Source organism: Crinia signifera, chromosome 6, assembly GCF_055691185.1.
Source record: "Crinia signifera chromosome 6, ASM5569118v1, whole genome shotgun sequence".
Classification (NCBI taxonomy): Eukaryota; Metazoa; Chordata; class Amphibia; order Anura; family Myobatrachidae; genus Crinia; species Crinia signifera.
The window spans coordinates 70,806,959-70,822,902 of NC_139222.1; the positions used below are offsets into that span (position 1 = coordinate 70,806,959).

Sequence of the window (15,944 nt, forward strand, 5' to 3'; positions counted from 1 at the left end):
ACCAAGGTGGAGAACCAATGTTCTAGAAGATAAGTAGACTCTGGTCTCAATGGGCAACATCCCATGTTCAATAGAACTCCTATGTTAGTAAATTTACCTGAAAAACCTGATTTTAAAGTAGGGTAGGTTGTTTTTTTTGGTGATCACACTGATAATATGGCACACATGTTTTAAAGAGGATGCCCTTATGTTTAAAATGAGAGTTCCCCCATCCTGGTACATGCTGGGGTTGAGGAGATAGATGGAAGTTCCAGTGGGGGAAAGGAAGAGGTTAATATCCATCAGCTCCATAAATTGTAGTAATTCCGGAAATTTTCTTTAGAAATTTTCCAGTTATTCGGATGTGGATCTTCTGTTGTGCTTTGAATTACTGTCCTGCTGTGTGATCCAAATCCCAACTAGCATCAGTTGCCAACCAGATGGCCTCAATGATCATAATACATGCATGTGTTGTGGCTGCATACAATCCTAAGTCATCACCCCTCCACCACCATGCTTGATGGTCCTTGTAGTGATACTGTTCAGGTTACACCAAACATTGTTGTGCAACCCAACATCTATGCCCAGAGTACATTATTCAAGATTAGTTTGTTATTTAGGCACCAGTTTTGCTATGCTATACTGGTTTTTATTTTTGTAGTGGTATCTCTCTTTTATGAAAACTGATTCTTTTTCTGTAACTTTGTTTTTAGACTTCTTTCTCTATAATGGATAGATTGGTATAAAACAATACAATAAGGCTAGTAGGACAGAGTAATGTTAAACAAAGCATAGGACCCACTGACTGACCTGCTTGTGAGGGTAGACATTAATGTGACACTTTATGCACTCTTGTCCCATGTTGGCCCAGGAGTTTCCACTCATCCATTTCCGTTTGCATTTGGGACACTTATATTCTCCAAAACACCGTTTCTTTCCTTGATATGGGGTTAGACCTTCACCCTTTGGACGAGCCTGGAAGAAACAAATTAGAACAATAATTATTCAGCGCATACACACACGATGACTTATGTACTGTACGTACAATACTTCTAATATGGATAGAATGCTGTGTGTCAGGCCATTTTGTATGTGTTGACCCAACTTCCTTTTCTGTAGACCCGTAACATCCATCGCCGGCCTACCACAGATCATGTTTATTATTTTGTCTAATGGATTTTATAAGTGGAAAATTTTAAAGTTTTGATAACAATTCTCATGTCATTTCCATAGCTAGACTATTGAAAAGGTACCTTAACCATTAGAAGCTGACAAATAATAGCAGCACAAAATAAATGTATTTTTTTTTCTCAGACCTCTAATCTGCAAACCTGTTTTTTTTAGAAACATCCGAAAATGTGATGAAATAATTATCTCTGTGAGAAAACGATCGCTGTGCATTTACTTTGACAGGAACTACCTCCGTTCAGAATGAATCCAGCAATGCAATGTTTTACCTAGATAATCATAAAACCAAATACCACTATAAATAAGAATAATTTATAATCTGTTGCAATATGGCTTAAAGCGTTTTATGTTTAAAGACAACAGTACGTAACACAGGGAAGCTTAGCCAGCCGACGCATTTATCTATTAAGTTTCTTATATAGTGCATCGAATTCTGTTGCCCCTTAATATTGTACTATAGTTACAGTAAAATGTAATTATTTTTGTATAGTGAGAATACTGGAGGGTGATCTGCCCGTTCAGGAGACAGTGTGAATTCGGCAACCAGTGGCGTAACTATAAATTTTGCTCCCCTCAGCCAAAAAGTTTGTGGCACCCCCCTCCAGCATGTTTCCCCAGCGTGTGACATGATGACGACACACGCATAACTGAGAAGCTGAAGCAGGAAAGAGGAAGAGAGACCAGCAGACACTGCTGCTTCCCTTGGCTCTGACGCATACCAGGCCGCCCTAGCATGCCCATCCGCCCGCCCATCCTGGACACAGTAGCCAATAGTCAGCTCTGTGCACAGTCAATTGAATCAGTGGGGGATTTTGTCAACTCTACCATGGCCTCACCCGTGCTGCGGCTGACTCGCCTCCAATGCTCAGTCAGTGGGTAGCGGCAGGCAGCAGCATGTCAGTGTGTCGTGCGGGTGCCAGCGCCCACACAGACCCTGCTGCTGGGGCTGCCTTACAGTAGTTATGCCACTGTCCCCAACATTTGGAACTCTTCCAGACATGCCTGGATAGTGCCTATGTATGTGTTTTATATGCATCAAACTTTGTCTACTGTAGTAAAAAGAGAACACAAATGAAGTTACCTTCATCAGCAATGTGGTTATACCCCCCCCCCCCCCCCCCCACCAGTTAATGTGCATCATTTATAATACAGGTTGTAGTCACTGCTTCATCTCAAAGAATCCCCCTGTGTCAGTGCAGATCAGAAGCCATGTGGGTTGAGTTATGGCTTATCTGCTTCAGTTCCCTATATTGTTTGATCTTGGCTAGAACATTAAGTAGCATTTTCTATATTTCATTATCTTAGATTATTTGCTAATCTAGCCATAAATGCCCAGGTGGCAGAGCTGCTCATCAAAGGGTCAGAGCCTCGAAGAACTGATACAGTACAATATGTGGAGATTACGTTCTTGTGCGTGCATTCTTTTGTTCCTGATGTTTCCAATATTCAGTGCGTGTATTATTTTGTTCCTGATGTTTCCAATACTGGTCATTCAGTGCATTATATGTATAATTGTCTATATTGCCCAGGGTTGCCTACCCTCCCAGGAGTGGGCCACAAATGCAAGACCTCTTGGAAAATTGTGCATATTCTGGTGCACAGGTTCTCAAAGTCGGTCGTCGGGACCCCACACAGTGCATGTATTGCAGGTCTCGTCACCGAGTCAAGTGAAATAATTAGCTCCACCTGTGGATCTTTTAAAATGTACCAGTCAGTAATGAGTGCACCTGTCAGGTAACCTGAAAAATGTGATCTGTGTAGGGTCCTGAGGACCAAGTTTGAGAACCACTTTAGATGAGCCCTAAGAGATTTGGAGATGAAAAGCATCTTACTTTATGGGATGTAGTTCACGATTTTCCACTTCAGTAAAAGTCTCTTTTTGCCCTGTATTAGAGCATATGGCCTACAGCCTCCTTACTTTATATAAAGAAGGCAAGGAGAACAATTAATTGAGACTACTACTTGTAGCAGCAGTTAGAAAGCTGTCTTTTGTTCACTAGTTACCTTGACTGCTCGCTACTTGTGGCCTGCTGCCTCCTAGTGGCTGGGTTGCAGGCCACTCATACACACAAGCACAAATGATGACTGATCATTTATTGTTGTTGTTGTTGGTGTTATTATTATTATTATTATTATATTATCATTTATTTATATGGCCCCCAAGTCTGTCTGTTGTTACCCAGTTTGTCTTATCACTGTCTACTATTGTAAAGCGCAACGGAATCTGCTGCGCTATATAAGAAACTGTAAATAAATAAATATGGCGCCACAATATTCTGCGACACCTGACAATACATAGATGAGCGACAAGCAAGAAAACAATGAATTTAAGTACTATACAATTTAGGATAAAGATACTTGCAGCAAGAGACAGGACACTGATGCAATTATCTGTGTGGCAGAGATATATTCTAAGAAAAGCACTAAAGCTGTGTACACACGGGGGGAGATATATTGCTTAGCAATATATTGCTCTGTGTCTCCTGTTCATCGCTGATGAATAGGAGACTCTGCCGGGGGAAGAGGCAGGGAAACAGCTGATCACAGGAGCAAGCTCCTGCGACCAGCGACCATCAGGGGCTGCACACGGGAGCGCGCACCTGGCGATTTATCGCCGACAGCACAAACAAATCACTGGCAATATGGTCGCCCAGCGACATGTGCTGAAATCGCCCCTGTGTGTACACAGCTATAGTTCTTGATAGCTTTCATGGAACATAAACATCTTTTACATTTTATAAAATCATAGTAGAGTTTCCCATCTGTTGAACATCCCTAATTAATTAACTACAGAAAATTACCACTTATCAAAGTTTTGTTTGGGTTCCTTAGACACGCAAAGAATAATCCCCCAATAAGCAGCCACCAGAGTCACAATGTAACATATGGGATCGGATACTTATCCCAGATGCCTTGTGTTATGCCTGAAAAGGAGACCTTTATCTCCTGGAAAAAAATGGCTTTAAGTGGACAGCCCGGTAATAGCCATTGGTCAGACATATCTCTATAAATTTGTTTTTGTTTCTTGTGGAGAAAACTGATCATGGGAAACAGGAAAGCCCCTCATAGGCGCTAACACATGACTATGTTATTATATGCCTTCCCATGTTTGTTGGTCAGACATTGGGACCCATGGAGACACAGGCGGGAAATGGGTGGAATGGGGGTAGAGCACTGGCTATAGGGCGCCCCGCCATTGTCATTTTTGGGGCATGCAAAGCACTCCCCTCCCTGCACTTGGATACCGTGCACATGCCTACAGCAATCTATTCCAAGAATGGGGAATCTTCAGCCCTCCAGCTGTTGAACTACACATCCCAGCATGCCCTGCTACAGTTTTGCTATGTGGCCATGCTAAAACTGCTGCATGGCATGCTGGGATGTGTAGTTCAACAAGAGCTGGAGGGCCGTAGGTTCCCCATCCATGATCTATTCAGTGATCACTCTCTGCTCAAAAAGCAGAGCAGCCGGTGATCACCGGCTCTCTCAACTTTCCCCTATCCGGTGACACTGAAACCCGTGGGTGGGACAGTGTCCAAATAGCGGCACTGTCCTGCTGTAATCTGGACAGTTGGGAGGTACAGTATGTACAGTGGTTTATTTCTGTTAGTGGCCTATTTACAATGCAACATGTCACATATTTGGGGGTTGATAAATATCCCAAACTGGATGATATTAAGTGATATAAAGCACTGGATTATTTCCCTGGCGTCGGTCTGACAAGCAAGTGAACAGCTCTTGTATTTACATTAAGGATTACATGTAATAATTGTAGCCATATGTGAGCAGTTAAAGCAAAGTTTTATTTCTGGGCCTTCTGTGAGTGTGAGGGCGGCACAGGGTTATCCTAAAATGTGAAGAATGAATACTCCTTAGATAGCACTAATTGTGAAAAGCTCCACTGTTTATAATTGCTCAGATCCCAGCTATTTCATGTTCCCATGCATAAATGCAGCCATTTTGAAGCAAATGTAAAAAATACTGAACCATGAGGGAAAAAACTGGATCTCTCATGTTCTCTGTGGTGGACACTTTGCATTCCATGTCTACACCTTCCACAGGTTTTGTTGAGTCATACGTGAGCACAACTTACTGTATGAGAGATCACTCCCGCCCTAACCCCCATTATAAATAAATCTGTGTCATGCTTCATTTATGCTTCATTTATACTTCTGTTGTTGATGCGCGTTAGATTGCAAGAAACAAATGCATATAAATGCACTACATGTAGATATATTTACAAATGCGGTCATTGTTATTTCAAAAAGTAGGGTATATTGCGCTCTACCTGATCTATGTACGTGGTGCTGCTTGTCCTGGGGGTTGTCCAGAACCCCTTTGGTAATGGTTTTAGTAGGTTGATGGATAGCGCACTCTGTGATTGTTTGCAGTGTTGGTCAATTGGGGGGGGGGGGGGGGGGGAGTGGGAGATTGGGATGAGAGAGGGGGGTGGGGAGGAGGAGAGATGTTAGACGGGTCAGTTAAGTCTTTAAGTAATAGTCAGAAATGGATAATTGGTAATTGATAAAATAAAGATTTATTAATTAAAGGTACAATCTGTTTGTCACCACCAGCCCCAGTGGAGCACTATACAATGTCAATAGTGCAGATCGATGGGTGTTGGGAGACACCTAACTGTCCCTTAGGAGCCCTTATGGGGATTGGGATGTACCATACGTCCTAAAGGGACCTATGTCTCCTAATAGGGATACAGTTGGGTGTAAATAGTCTTTGTAAGCTATGATGATACTTAATGCTGATGGCGTATGGCTGTACTGATCAGGAGCCCCGTGGGGATCAGGATACCAACAGGTACCTTTACACCATAAATCTCGCGGACTTATGTCTCCTGGAGTCTATGATAAAGTTAGTATGCAGTAATGTCTGATGTGGCGGTCCTGGAGGGGAGAAATAAAAGCAAGTAGCGGCGTCCCGCACCTTGCTTCTTACCCCGTTCCTGGTAGGTATGCTGTGCCGTCCTGGGCTCTCTTGGAGACCAGATGGGTCCTGTTTTGTGCCTGGATCGGTGTGGCGTCTGTTGTGGGAAACGATGAATCCCTGCTGACAGCGTGTGCTCTGAGTTGCCGGTCTGTCGGGCCCGGCGTGTCTCAGCGCACCGCTTGTGACGTCAGCGCGCTCTACTCACACGGAGGAGATGGAGGAGACTGGTGAGGTCTGCAAAGCCTTGTGGGTGCTGTAGTTTCTGTGCCCAACGCGTTTCGGCTGTGAAAAGCCTTAGTCAAGGATATTGTCTTGGGGTGTGGATGGTCTTAAATAGGGTATGGGGGTGTGTCTGATCTCCTTAATTAGTGGGAGTGTCTCCCGTATGTGTGCGCCTATCTGTTAGCAAGTAGCGGTTGTCATGGTTACTAGGTATCCTGTGTTCCGTTCTGGACAGGATTGTAGTCAGTTGCGGTTGTAATGGGAAAGGGATTATTTGGCTTGGGGGTATTGAAAGGTATGATGGTTACGGTGCCATGCTAGAGTGGTTTTTGTGAGTTTATCTGAATATGGTTTATTTAAATTAGGATGGGAGGTTGCTTCTATCCGTACAATAGTGACTTCGGTTAATCATGTTGCAATATATTTGGTAAGTGATTAGGGTCCTGTCAGTGTATTGATGGATAGGGGCTGTTGATTTGTCGATTTTGTTACTGTCCGTTGTAATTGAGTTCCCCTATTGGGGGGGGGGGGGTGGCGAGGGAAAGGGGAAAATTTTGTTACTGTCAGTGGTAATTAAGCTCCCTCTTTGGGGGAGGGGGGGGGGGGGAGGGGAAAATTTTGGGGACGGCTGGCAAGGGGGGTCTGGAGGGGAGGGTTGGGTGAATGTCATCTGTACTATCTGATAATTATTTATGTGATGCTGCTGATATTGAAGTCTATGTTGTGTCCTTTTGGCTGCATTGTTTGTAAGGTATAAATCCATTTTCATTTCTTCCTTATTGATTTTCTTGTTGAAGTCACCCCATTGCCAGTTGGGGTCACTTGTTTGATGGGTTCATGTTGTGTTTTTCTTTAAAGTGTTGTGATACGCTGTGTTGTTCATATCCGATTCTGATATTGCGTATGTGCTCGTAGATACGATTTTTGAGCGGTCTAATGGTCCTACCTACATATTGAGTACCACAAGGGCACGTAATCAAATATATGGTCCCCTTGGTATGGCAGGTTATCTCTTCTTTAACTTTGTAAGTTTGAGCTGTGGTGTGTGAACTGAAGCTGTTCTTGGTTTTGTTCCCCCTATTCGAGATTCTGCAGCCCATACATGTGCCGCAATGGTGAAACCCTGGGTTACGTGTGCTGCCATCTAATTTTCGCTATGTTTTCTGCGCAGGGGGGATGTGGTTGCATACTAGTTGTTTTTTTATGTCTGGGGCTTTTCTGTAAACTACTTTAGGTTGTGGTGGTAGGATATCTGCCAATGTGTCATCTTCCAGGAGGATGTGCCAATGTTTTTTGACTATGTGTTTGATCTGGTTAGCTGAGTTGTTGTATTGTGTCACAAAATAGGGACCGTCAGTGTTTTCTTTGGTGTCTGCTTTCTTGTGTGTCAGTAGCGTGTCTCTCTCAGTTTGTTGTATTCTGTCATATGCATCGTCAACTATTTTTGTGTTGTAGTTTTTTTCTTTAAATTTTTGTTTGAGGTCTTGTCCTTGAATTTGATAGTCTTTTGTTGTGGTGCAATTCCTCCTAATTCTGGTGAATTGGCCTAATGGAATGCTCTTAATCCAGTTGGGGTGGTGGCTACTGGTGGATAAGATATAACTGTTTATATCAAGGGGTTTGTGGAATGTGCGGGTGACGAGTTGGTTATTGTCTATGTAGATTTCTAAATCTAAAAATTCTACTTTTTCTGTGCTGTAGTTAGTGGTAAATTTGAGATTGCAGTTGTTGGAGTTGATGTGTGTTAGGAACTGTGTCAGTGTTGATTCGGATCCTTCCCATATGGACATTGTTATTTGTAGATGCTTATTTATTTATTTTTTAATAAAAGATAACTGGTTTGCCAAAAACATGTGAAAACTGTTGTTAGTGTTATTTGCTGTATATTAGTGTGATTACAATGTGTTTCCATTGACATTCATTTAAACTTTTAAATGCATCAACTGAAGATCAACTGGAAAAGCACTGAAGCCCCGTACACATGGGGTGAATCTAGCCTATATCGCTGGGGATATGGCGCGCTCCGGCGACCAGTCCTGGGGTGATCAATGGTCGGAGGAGTGTGCTCCTGCAATCAGCTGTTTCTCCCGGCAGAGTGTCCTTATTATCAGCGACCATCTCTGGTCACTGATAGAAACGGAACACTGAGCAATATTTTGCTCAGTAATTTATTGCTCCGTGTGTATTGTGTATTGTTAAGGTGCAATGCAAGTCAGGAAAAGAGCATTGTCGCTGATTCTTATTTACAAACTGAAAAAAAAAAACTTTGCAATTATACAAAGTATGTTGCAATGCAATGGATGCAAATTCAATTTTATTTTTTTGCGTGCAGTGTAAATATTGTCTGCTTTTCCATGAAGTCGATTAACACTGGTCTATAGTTAAACTGCAATTTTGATATGTTTGGACGTCTCCTAAAATCTCTCTGAATATTTTTAATCTGGTATAGTGCAGCATGGTTTTACCAAGGTTTCACATCATTGTGTCAAACAATAAAGTTTTATTTTTGCATAAATTAAAAATCAATGAACCGTCTCATTTAAGATTAATATTATAGTATAGACATTTTGGCCGCTATCTAACTAGCCCCGATTATTTTTCTCTCGGAAAAAAATGGCGGTTTTTGACAGATGGCCATTATCAGGCTGGTATGCAGTTACTATGCTGACAGTAGGATCTATTTTCTCTTGATGGCATCCACGACCCCCATGGAAGGTGAACAGAACCCAGTGGCCGCAGCATGGCAAGGCGAGAGCAGCAAGCCCGCAAGGGTCCTCTTTGCTCTCCCTCACTCTTGGCATTCCGGTGGCTGGGATAGCGCTGTCAGGATGGTGACCACTGGGATCCTGGCTGCCAGCAAATCATACCAAACCCATCAGGCTATCCAATTAAAGCGCCCTTTTATTTTTCCAGGAGAAAAAGTACCCATTTTCAGGGTATAACACGTTGGATCTGGAATAAATACCTGATCCCATGCCTTTATCGCGGCTTCATGGGTTGCTCATGGTAGATTATGCTTCAGAAGTAAATTATCACCTAAAAAGTTTTTTATTTTACCAACCAACAGCCTACGATCTAGAAACTGCAATGCGAATCTGATGTCTATGGTTTATGTACTGTTGTTAATTACATGAATGCAGTATTATCTCTATAGAGTCTTTTAATGTAACATTTATATTTCTTTGTTGATTCAATCACTTTTTTTCGATATCTTTTGGAGGAAAGCTTGATTTGTGATTTTCTTTCCAGATCTAATCAATATTATTTTGATCTGTTGCTGAAGGGCCCATATGCCAGTGCCTACTCGGTTGTCCGGCACTGCCTGCCTTAGATGTAAAAGATGGCACCGTGGATGATGGGCCTTTTTGGCCAATGCTAGCACAAATGGCATATATATAATTACAACTAACACTACCCTCACTTTATATATACTTTACCTATTATGACTACAGATGGAGTGAAACAGTGCTCAGTATGTGAGCGGTTACTGAGGAGGATAGGGGCGGAATAGTACAGTTTAGTGTAATCTGTCCTATCAGGAGAAAGAGGAGCAGAGTGACGCATATTGTTTAATATGTATTCATCCTCAGAATGCTTCTATTGGAATATTTTTCTTTAGTTTTTTCGACTATATTATGAAGTTATCTGCATACAGTGACTTTGTTATGGCTACTATTAAATTGGTCAGAAAAAAGACATTGTAGCGCTGTATTATTTCAGGGTTGTCGACTTTTATCTCCTCTCCGGGAGTAGCCCGGAGAGGAGACTTTCAGCAAGAGATTGGGGGCGGGGCTTGAGCGTGACATCATTAAGCCCCGCCCCCATGCTGGAAAATGACCAGTTTGCCTATCTCCGCGGAGGGGACGGGGCTAAATGACGAGATTATGACACTTTTTTTCCCCGCCCCCTCCTTGAGATTGGCAAATCAGGTTAGCTAAACGCCGCAGTCACCGGGGGAGGAAGCCACAAAAGGTGGGGGAGCGGGGGTCCCCCAGAATCTGGGAGGGTTGGCCACCTTTCTGGGGGGCCGTGAAGGGGACCCGATTTTCGGCCATTCTGGGAGGGTAGGCAACCCTGTATTATTTGCAGTCATTTATTTGTATTTTCTGGTTGTACTTTTCGAATGTATTCACACTGGTCCTGTGTGGATTCCACATTTGTATTTGTACTATTTTATATCTGTACTATTGTATCTGTACCAGTTCTCTCTTTTTACACTTAGAAGAGGCTAAATATATTAAAATCCTCCATATGTTTAGAACTTCAGGCAAATATGTTACATACACAGACCACATTATTTCCACTTGGGTTTACAAAGATTCCTTCCAAAGCCACTCTGAAACATAGCCTGGGGCAAATCAGGTCTGAGCTAGACCGCAGGACAGTGTTGTCAAACTCATGGCCCTCCAGCTTTTGTGGAACTTCACATCCCAGCATGCCCTGCCACAGGTTTAGCAATCCATTCTATAAAATCTGTGGCAGGGCATGTTGCGATGTGTAGTTCCACAACATCTGGAGGGCTGTGAGTTTGACACCAATGATGCTGTTGCACTGTTTCTCTAGACTCCGCTGCATGCTAACTACCCTAACCTAGCTAACGCTGTCATCATGGACTACACTGCACTCTGCAAGTATTTTTGATTGATGGAAAATAAAATACTACAGTATTTCGTAAGAATCTGCACAGGGCATAAAACTATTTTATTTTTATTTCATGTTTTTTAAAGTATGCATGAGGTCTCTGTTGTGGATACAAATGTGACATTACATAATAACAGTTCTATTTGCAAAATGTGGATTTAATATACTGCCAGATGTCTCAACAACAACAATTGTTAAAGTCCTGCATTAGTGTAATACATTACGCTTTTCTTTTAAACTATATGTTTTTGAACTTCCACAAATAAAATAAATGTGTGAATATTTTTGGTAAAGCAGCTAAAAATACTAAGTAGCCCACTGAGGGACCTGCAGAAATCCTGTCACGTGACCGGTCTAATTGGGCCCTGCACATGTGTCACCAAATTTAACACTGTTCTAGTCATTCTGCAACTGTGCCACTAGAGACGGGGGTTCTCAACCACAGTCCTCAAGACACGTGAAAAGTCCAGGTTTTAAGGATAGCCATACTTGAGAATATGTGACTGATTTAGTACCTCAGTTATTGTGATTTAACCAGATGTGCTCAAGCATGCTGATCACTAAAATCTATACTGTTTGTGTGCCTTGAGGACCAAGGTTAGGAATCACTGCTATAGATCTCTTGGCACATGCCAATTATATGGCATCACTGGAGCCGCAGTCTTCCGGGACAGTCCTAGACACCAACAGGAGCCGGATGGGATCCCGACAGTCATTTACATGACGTCGGGATCCTGACTGTCAAAACGCCGACAGTCTGGTGCCCGACGGCCACCCGCTATTTTCCCTCGTTTTGGTCCACGACCCCCATAGAGGGAGAATAGAATAGGTGGCTCGCGTAGCGAGCCACCGTGCCCACAAGGGGCTTTTTTGCGGTCGGGATAATGACTGTCGGGATCCCAACTGTCGGAGTCCCATACCACACTCGACACCAACACACTCCCAATATGCCTACTAACACCGCGATGCCTTGGAATGCCTGTCGCAAGTGCACAAATCTCCACACAATGGTGATTACTCTCTGCTAACTGTAACCATCAGGAGGTGGCTAATTGTGGCCCTGAGTTTCCCCGTGCCTAGTCAGTTTGAGACAGGAGCAGAACCCCCAGTGACAATGTCAACACCTGCCACTGGGTACCAAACCTAAAGGAGGCATCACGGACGGTGTAATGGTTAACATCACAGCCTCACACCACTGAGGTCATGGGTTCGATACCCACCATGGCCCTAACTGTGCAGAGTTTGTATATTCTCCCCGTGCTTGCGTGGGTTTCCTCCGGGTACTCTGGTATCCTCCCACAATCCAAAAATATACTGGTAGGTCAATTGGTTTCCAACAACAACAAAAAATTAACCCTAGAATGTCTGTGTGCGCGAGTACATGTGGTAGGGAATATAGATTGTAAGCTCCACCGGAGTAGGGACTGATGTGAATGTTCAACTACTGTACACTCTGTAAAGTGTTGCGGAATATGTATGCGCTATATAAGAAACATAATAAATAATAAGAGACTCCTCCAGGCATACACTGTCCCTCAGTAATAACACTTTTCTCTTTATGATAGCCTGGATCATACCTGACATCTCCAGCCCACAGGACCACAGAACCTGGAAGATTTGCGATCACTGAGTGCACCAGGAACTCCACATGAATACATAGGACTCCTGGTAATCATTATTTTAAATTCTCTACCACACAACACATACACGAAAGTTGATGTCACCAGAAGGCAATTAACCTACTAGTATGTTATTGGACTGTGGGGGAATTTCTGCACAGATATCTTTATTAGGCAATGTATACATGGTATGGTATTGTATTGTATTGTATGGTATGGTATGGTATGGTATAACCCAAGATCTCAGTTTAGCAGATTATACATTGCTTGCATAGAAAAAAGGATTCTTGACCGACTTCCGCAGAAGGGTTGTGCAGCTTACAATCAAGTCACTGCATCGCCTCCTGTTGTAACCAAACAATAACAATAGTGACGTATGCCGTGGTGAATGAGCCCAGGGTGTGGAAGGATCTAATCACAGCCCTTAACACACGCACACAAACATAGATTTTAGTAAATAAAAGCCAGCTACGCTCCCTTGGGGAAGACAAGTGAGGCCCTTGCTACGCATATCTGTAACAGCAGGCCGTGGCCTACACCTCTCGCTGTAAATACTTCTGCACACTAGTCATCATTTCCAGCTGCAGCAGGGCCTTCTCCTTGGCTTTCAAGGAAAAACAGAGAAAGTGCTGGCCAACTGATTGCTTAACTTGTACAGTTGTGTAAGCTATGCTCCATCTATTGAATAATCCTATGTAGGGCCAGCTCTTGTTTTATTTGGGAAATCAAACAACTGTTGTGTTTAAGCCACGTACACAAAGTCAACACTGGCCTCCATGCTGAGCACACATCGCTCAGCAAATCTTACGGCACTAGCGATGCACCGCCGGCCATGCTGTGTGCTGAGCGATCGTGCGGAGTGCGGCTTTGCCTATTTTTTATAGGCAAAACCTGTGATCTAGCAGGAAAGACCGCACAAGGTGTCCTCCTCTGTGGGCAATAGTGACGCATGGGACCGCACATCGCCATAGGGCATACACACGGAGCGATCAGTGCTTCATTTCTAAGTGATCAAGTCAGGTCGCTTAAAAATGGGGGTGAAATCGCCCAGTGTGTATGCCCCTTTAGAGGTGAAATGAAGAAACGTTTACTAAGAAGTGTCAAAGAATCCTAGTGAAAGTTAAATGTAAAACACACAATGATACTGTGTCTGCTCTGCTGCTGTATTATACATAGTAAGTGGCTGAAGGCCTAGTTATACAGATACCAATATAATTTAACGTAAGCCTCTCTTTTCCCCACTACATAGTAGTTACGCTTTTTTTGTGCTCAATTCGCAATGTCATACAAAAAAATGAATGCTACCTATTATGTTTACAGTATAAAACCTACAATAAAATGGTTTAATATTAAAACACATGCATTTGTTAACGAAGATCAGCATTTGCTGGGAGTTTTTTTGTTCTGCGCATTTCTTAAAAAAAAAAAATCCAATGGGTTGCAGAACGGTGTTCAGTATTCAATGTCAAAATTCGGCATGTGCAGCGAATCCTGTTAAGGATTCGCTGCACTGCTGCCGTGTTCCGGAGGGCTGGAGCATTCGCTGCCATGCCTCGCTGTCACACTATTCAATGCCGCAGAGGCTCGCTGCCCCTGACGGCGATTCTTAACCCCTGTGGCGTCCGGGGGACGGCGGCAGGCAGGGAGATGGAAGTCTCCCTGCCTGCACCAGAATGTATGTGGGAGGGAGGTGGGCTCCCCGGGACCCAGGCAGCACAAGCTGCCCCCCGGGAGAGCTAGCAGGGGACCGGGTAGGAGCCGCTAACACTGTTCCCGATCGTGCATATGTAATGATCGGGAGCAGTGAATATATGATGTAACAAACGGCTCTCTGCTCCCGGCCCCCTGCTGGCTGTTATGTGTAAAAAAAAATATATATATATTTTTTTTTATTAAATATATATTCATGTGCTATAAGCACATGAATAAAAATAGCATGCCCCTTCAGATAATAAAATTCCTTTTTTTTACACCAAATAAAAAAAAAAAAACCTTTTATTTTAATAGTTCACATTCCACTTCACCGTGAAAAGATGGTGATTGCTACACGGTGACACACGGCGAAAATCACTTAGAAAGCAATTCGCCATCTTCTCATTGAATACACTCACGGCGAATCACATTGAAAAACCACAGCGAATTGCAGAGACTATCAGACGGCGATTGTCCTTCATTCACTGTTCGCAGACGGCGAAAAGTGCACGTTGAATAGGGTGATTCACTTTCTGACACCAAAATGTCACCTTCCAACGTGAAAATAGCACCGTGAAACATGGCGAATTGGCCTCAATGAATACTGCCCAATAAATCTCGGCATCAAACTTCCGCATGCTATTGCTCATTGTTTATGAATGCCTGGGAGTCTCCTTGGAGAGCAAAACCAACCTCCCTTCTGCAGTGCATTGGGTGGGAAAGGGACCATACTGTAACCCATATTGTTGCGGCCCTATCACAAAATGCAGCGAACCAGGGACCTTCATGATCTCCTATAAGGGTGTCTGCAACTATGGCTTTTAATGTTTTCCCAAAAAGATATAAATATATTAACACAAGTAGTGAAACTACTGCCGCCACGCAGCCCTGTGGAGATGGGGTTCGGTAATACTAGTGTCTGCTCCCCATCCATTGATTCCCAACTCTGCTCGCAAATAGTGGAGTTGTCTTTTGGGCATGACCTGTTCAGCAATGCACATGAGGAGGTGGGAGGAAGGCTAGAGTAGCACAGTCTGGCCCTGACCCGGATTTGGCGGGTGCCGATGTGGCATTGGTATACATGCAGATTACCTGCATCTTTGATGCTGGCGTTCTGATAGAGGGAATCCTGATGGGGGTCAGGTTAGTATACTTACCCTCCCCCTGCCCTTTCCTAACCCTCCCAGCTCTGCAGCCAGAGCGGGTGTGGTATGACTGCCCGACAATTGAGATTCCGACAGTCAGTATAACGACATCAGAATCCCGACTGCTGATGCTGGGGAGCGCAAAGAAGTCCCTTGCAGGCTCGGTGGCACACTTCGCTTGCCACAGGTTCTAGTCTCCCTCTATGGGGGTTGTGGATCCCCACAAGGGAGAATAGACTTTGTCAGTCGGGATCCCCCCTGTAGGAGCACTGGCAGTCAGGATTTCGATGTCTGTATACTGACTGCCGGGATCCCGATTGCTGGGCAGTCATCCAGCACCCAGCCTTACCCTAACCACCCCTTCAAAATACCTAACACCTCCCTGCCTGCAGCCTAACTGTAACCTTACTCTCAGAGCCTCGGAGTCTCCTGGCGGTGGTTGTGATGCCGGCAACCATGCAATTAAGTGGAAAGTGTTTTTCATCAGTTTAGCTGCCTATCGATTTATTTTTAAATC

General features: G+C 43.7%; 2 protein-coding genes across 3 annotated transcripts in view; one reads left to right on the forward strand and one right to left on the reverse strand.

Moving 5' to 3' along the window:
• ANXA11 (annexin A11) overlaps positions 1-15,944 on the forward strand; it is a 260,240-nt gene that overhangs the window by 38,592 nt on the left and 205,704 nt on the right. The window contains exon 2 of the mRNA XM_083146276.1: positions 12,537-12,639. The gene's annotated coding sequence lies outside the window, so the exon portion shown is untranslated. The remainder of the gene's footprint in view (positions 1-12,536; positions 12,640-15,944) is intronic.
• The window catches only part of ZCCHC24 (zinc finger CCHC-type containing 24), a 125,547-nt gene that overhangs the window by 25,765 nt on the left and 83,838 nt on the right, over positions 1-15,944 (reverse strand). For both annotated transcript variants that reach the window (XM_083146278.1, XM_083146277.1), the window contains exon 3: positions 790-954. In XM_083146278.1, the coding sequence (XP_083002404.1) occupies positions 790-954 (165 nt within the window). The remainder of the gene's footprint in view (positions 1-789; positions 955-15,944) is intronic.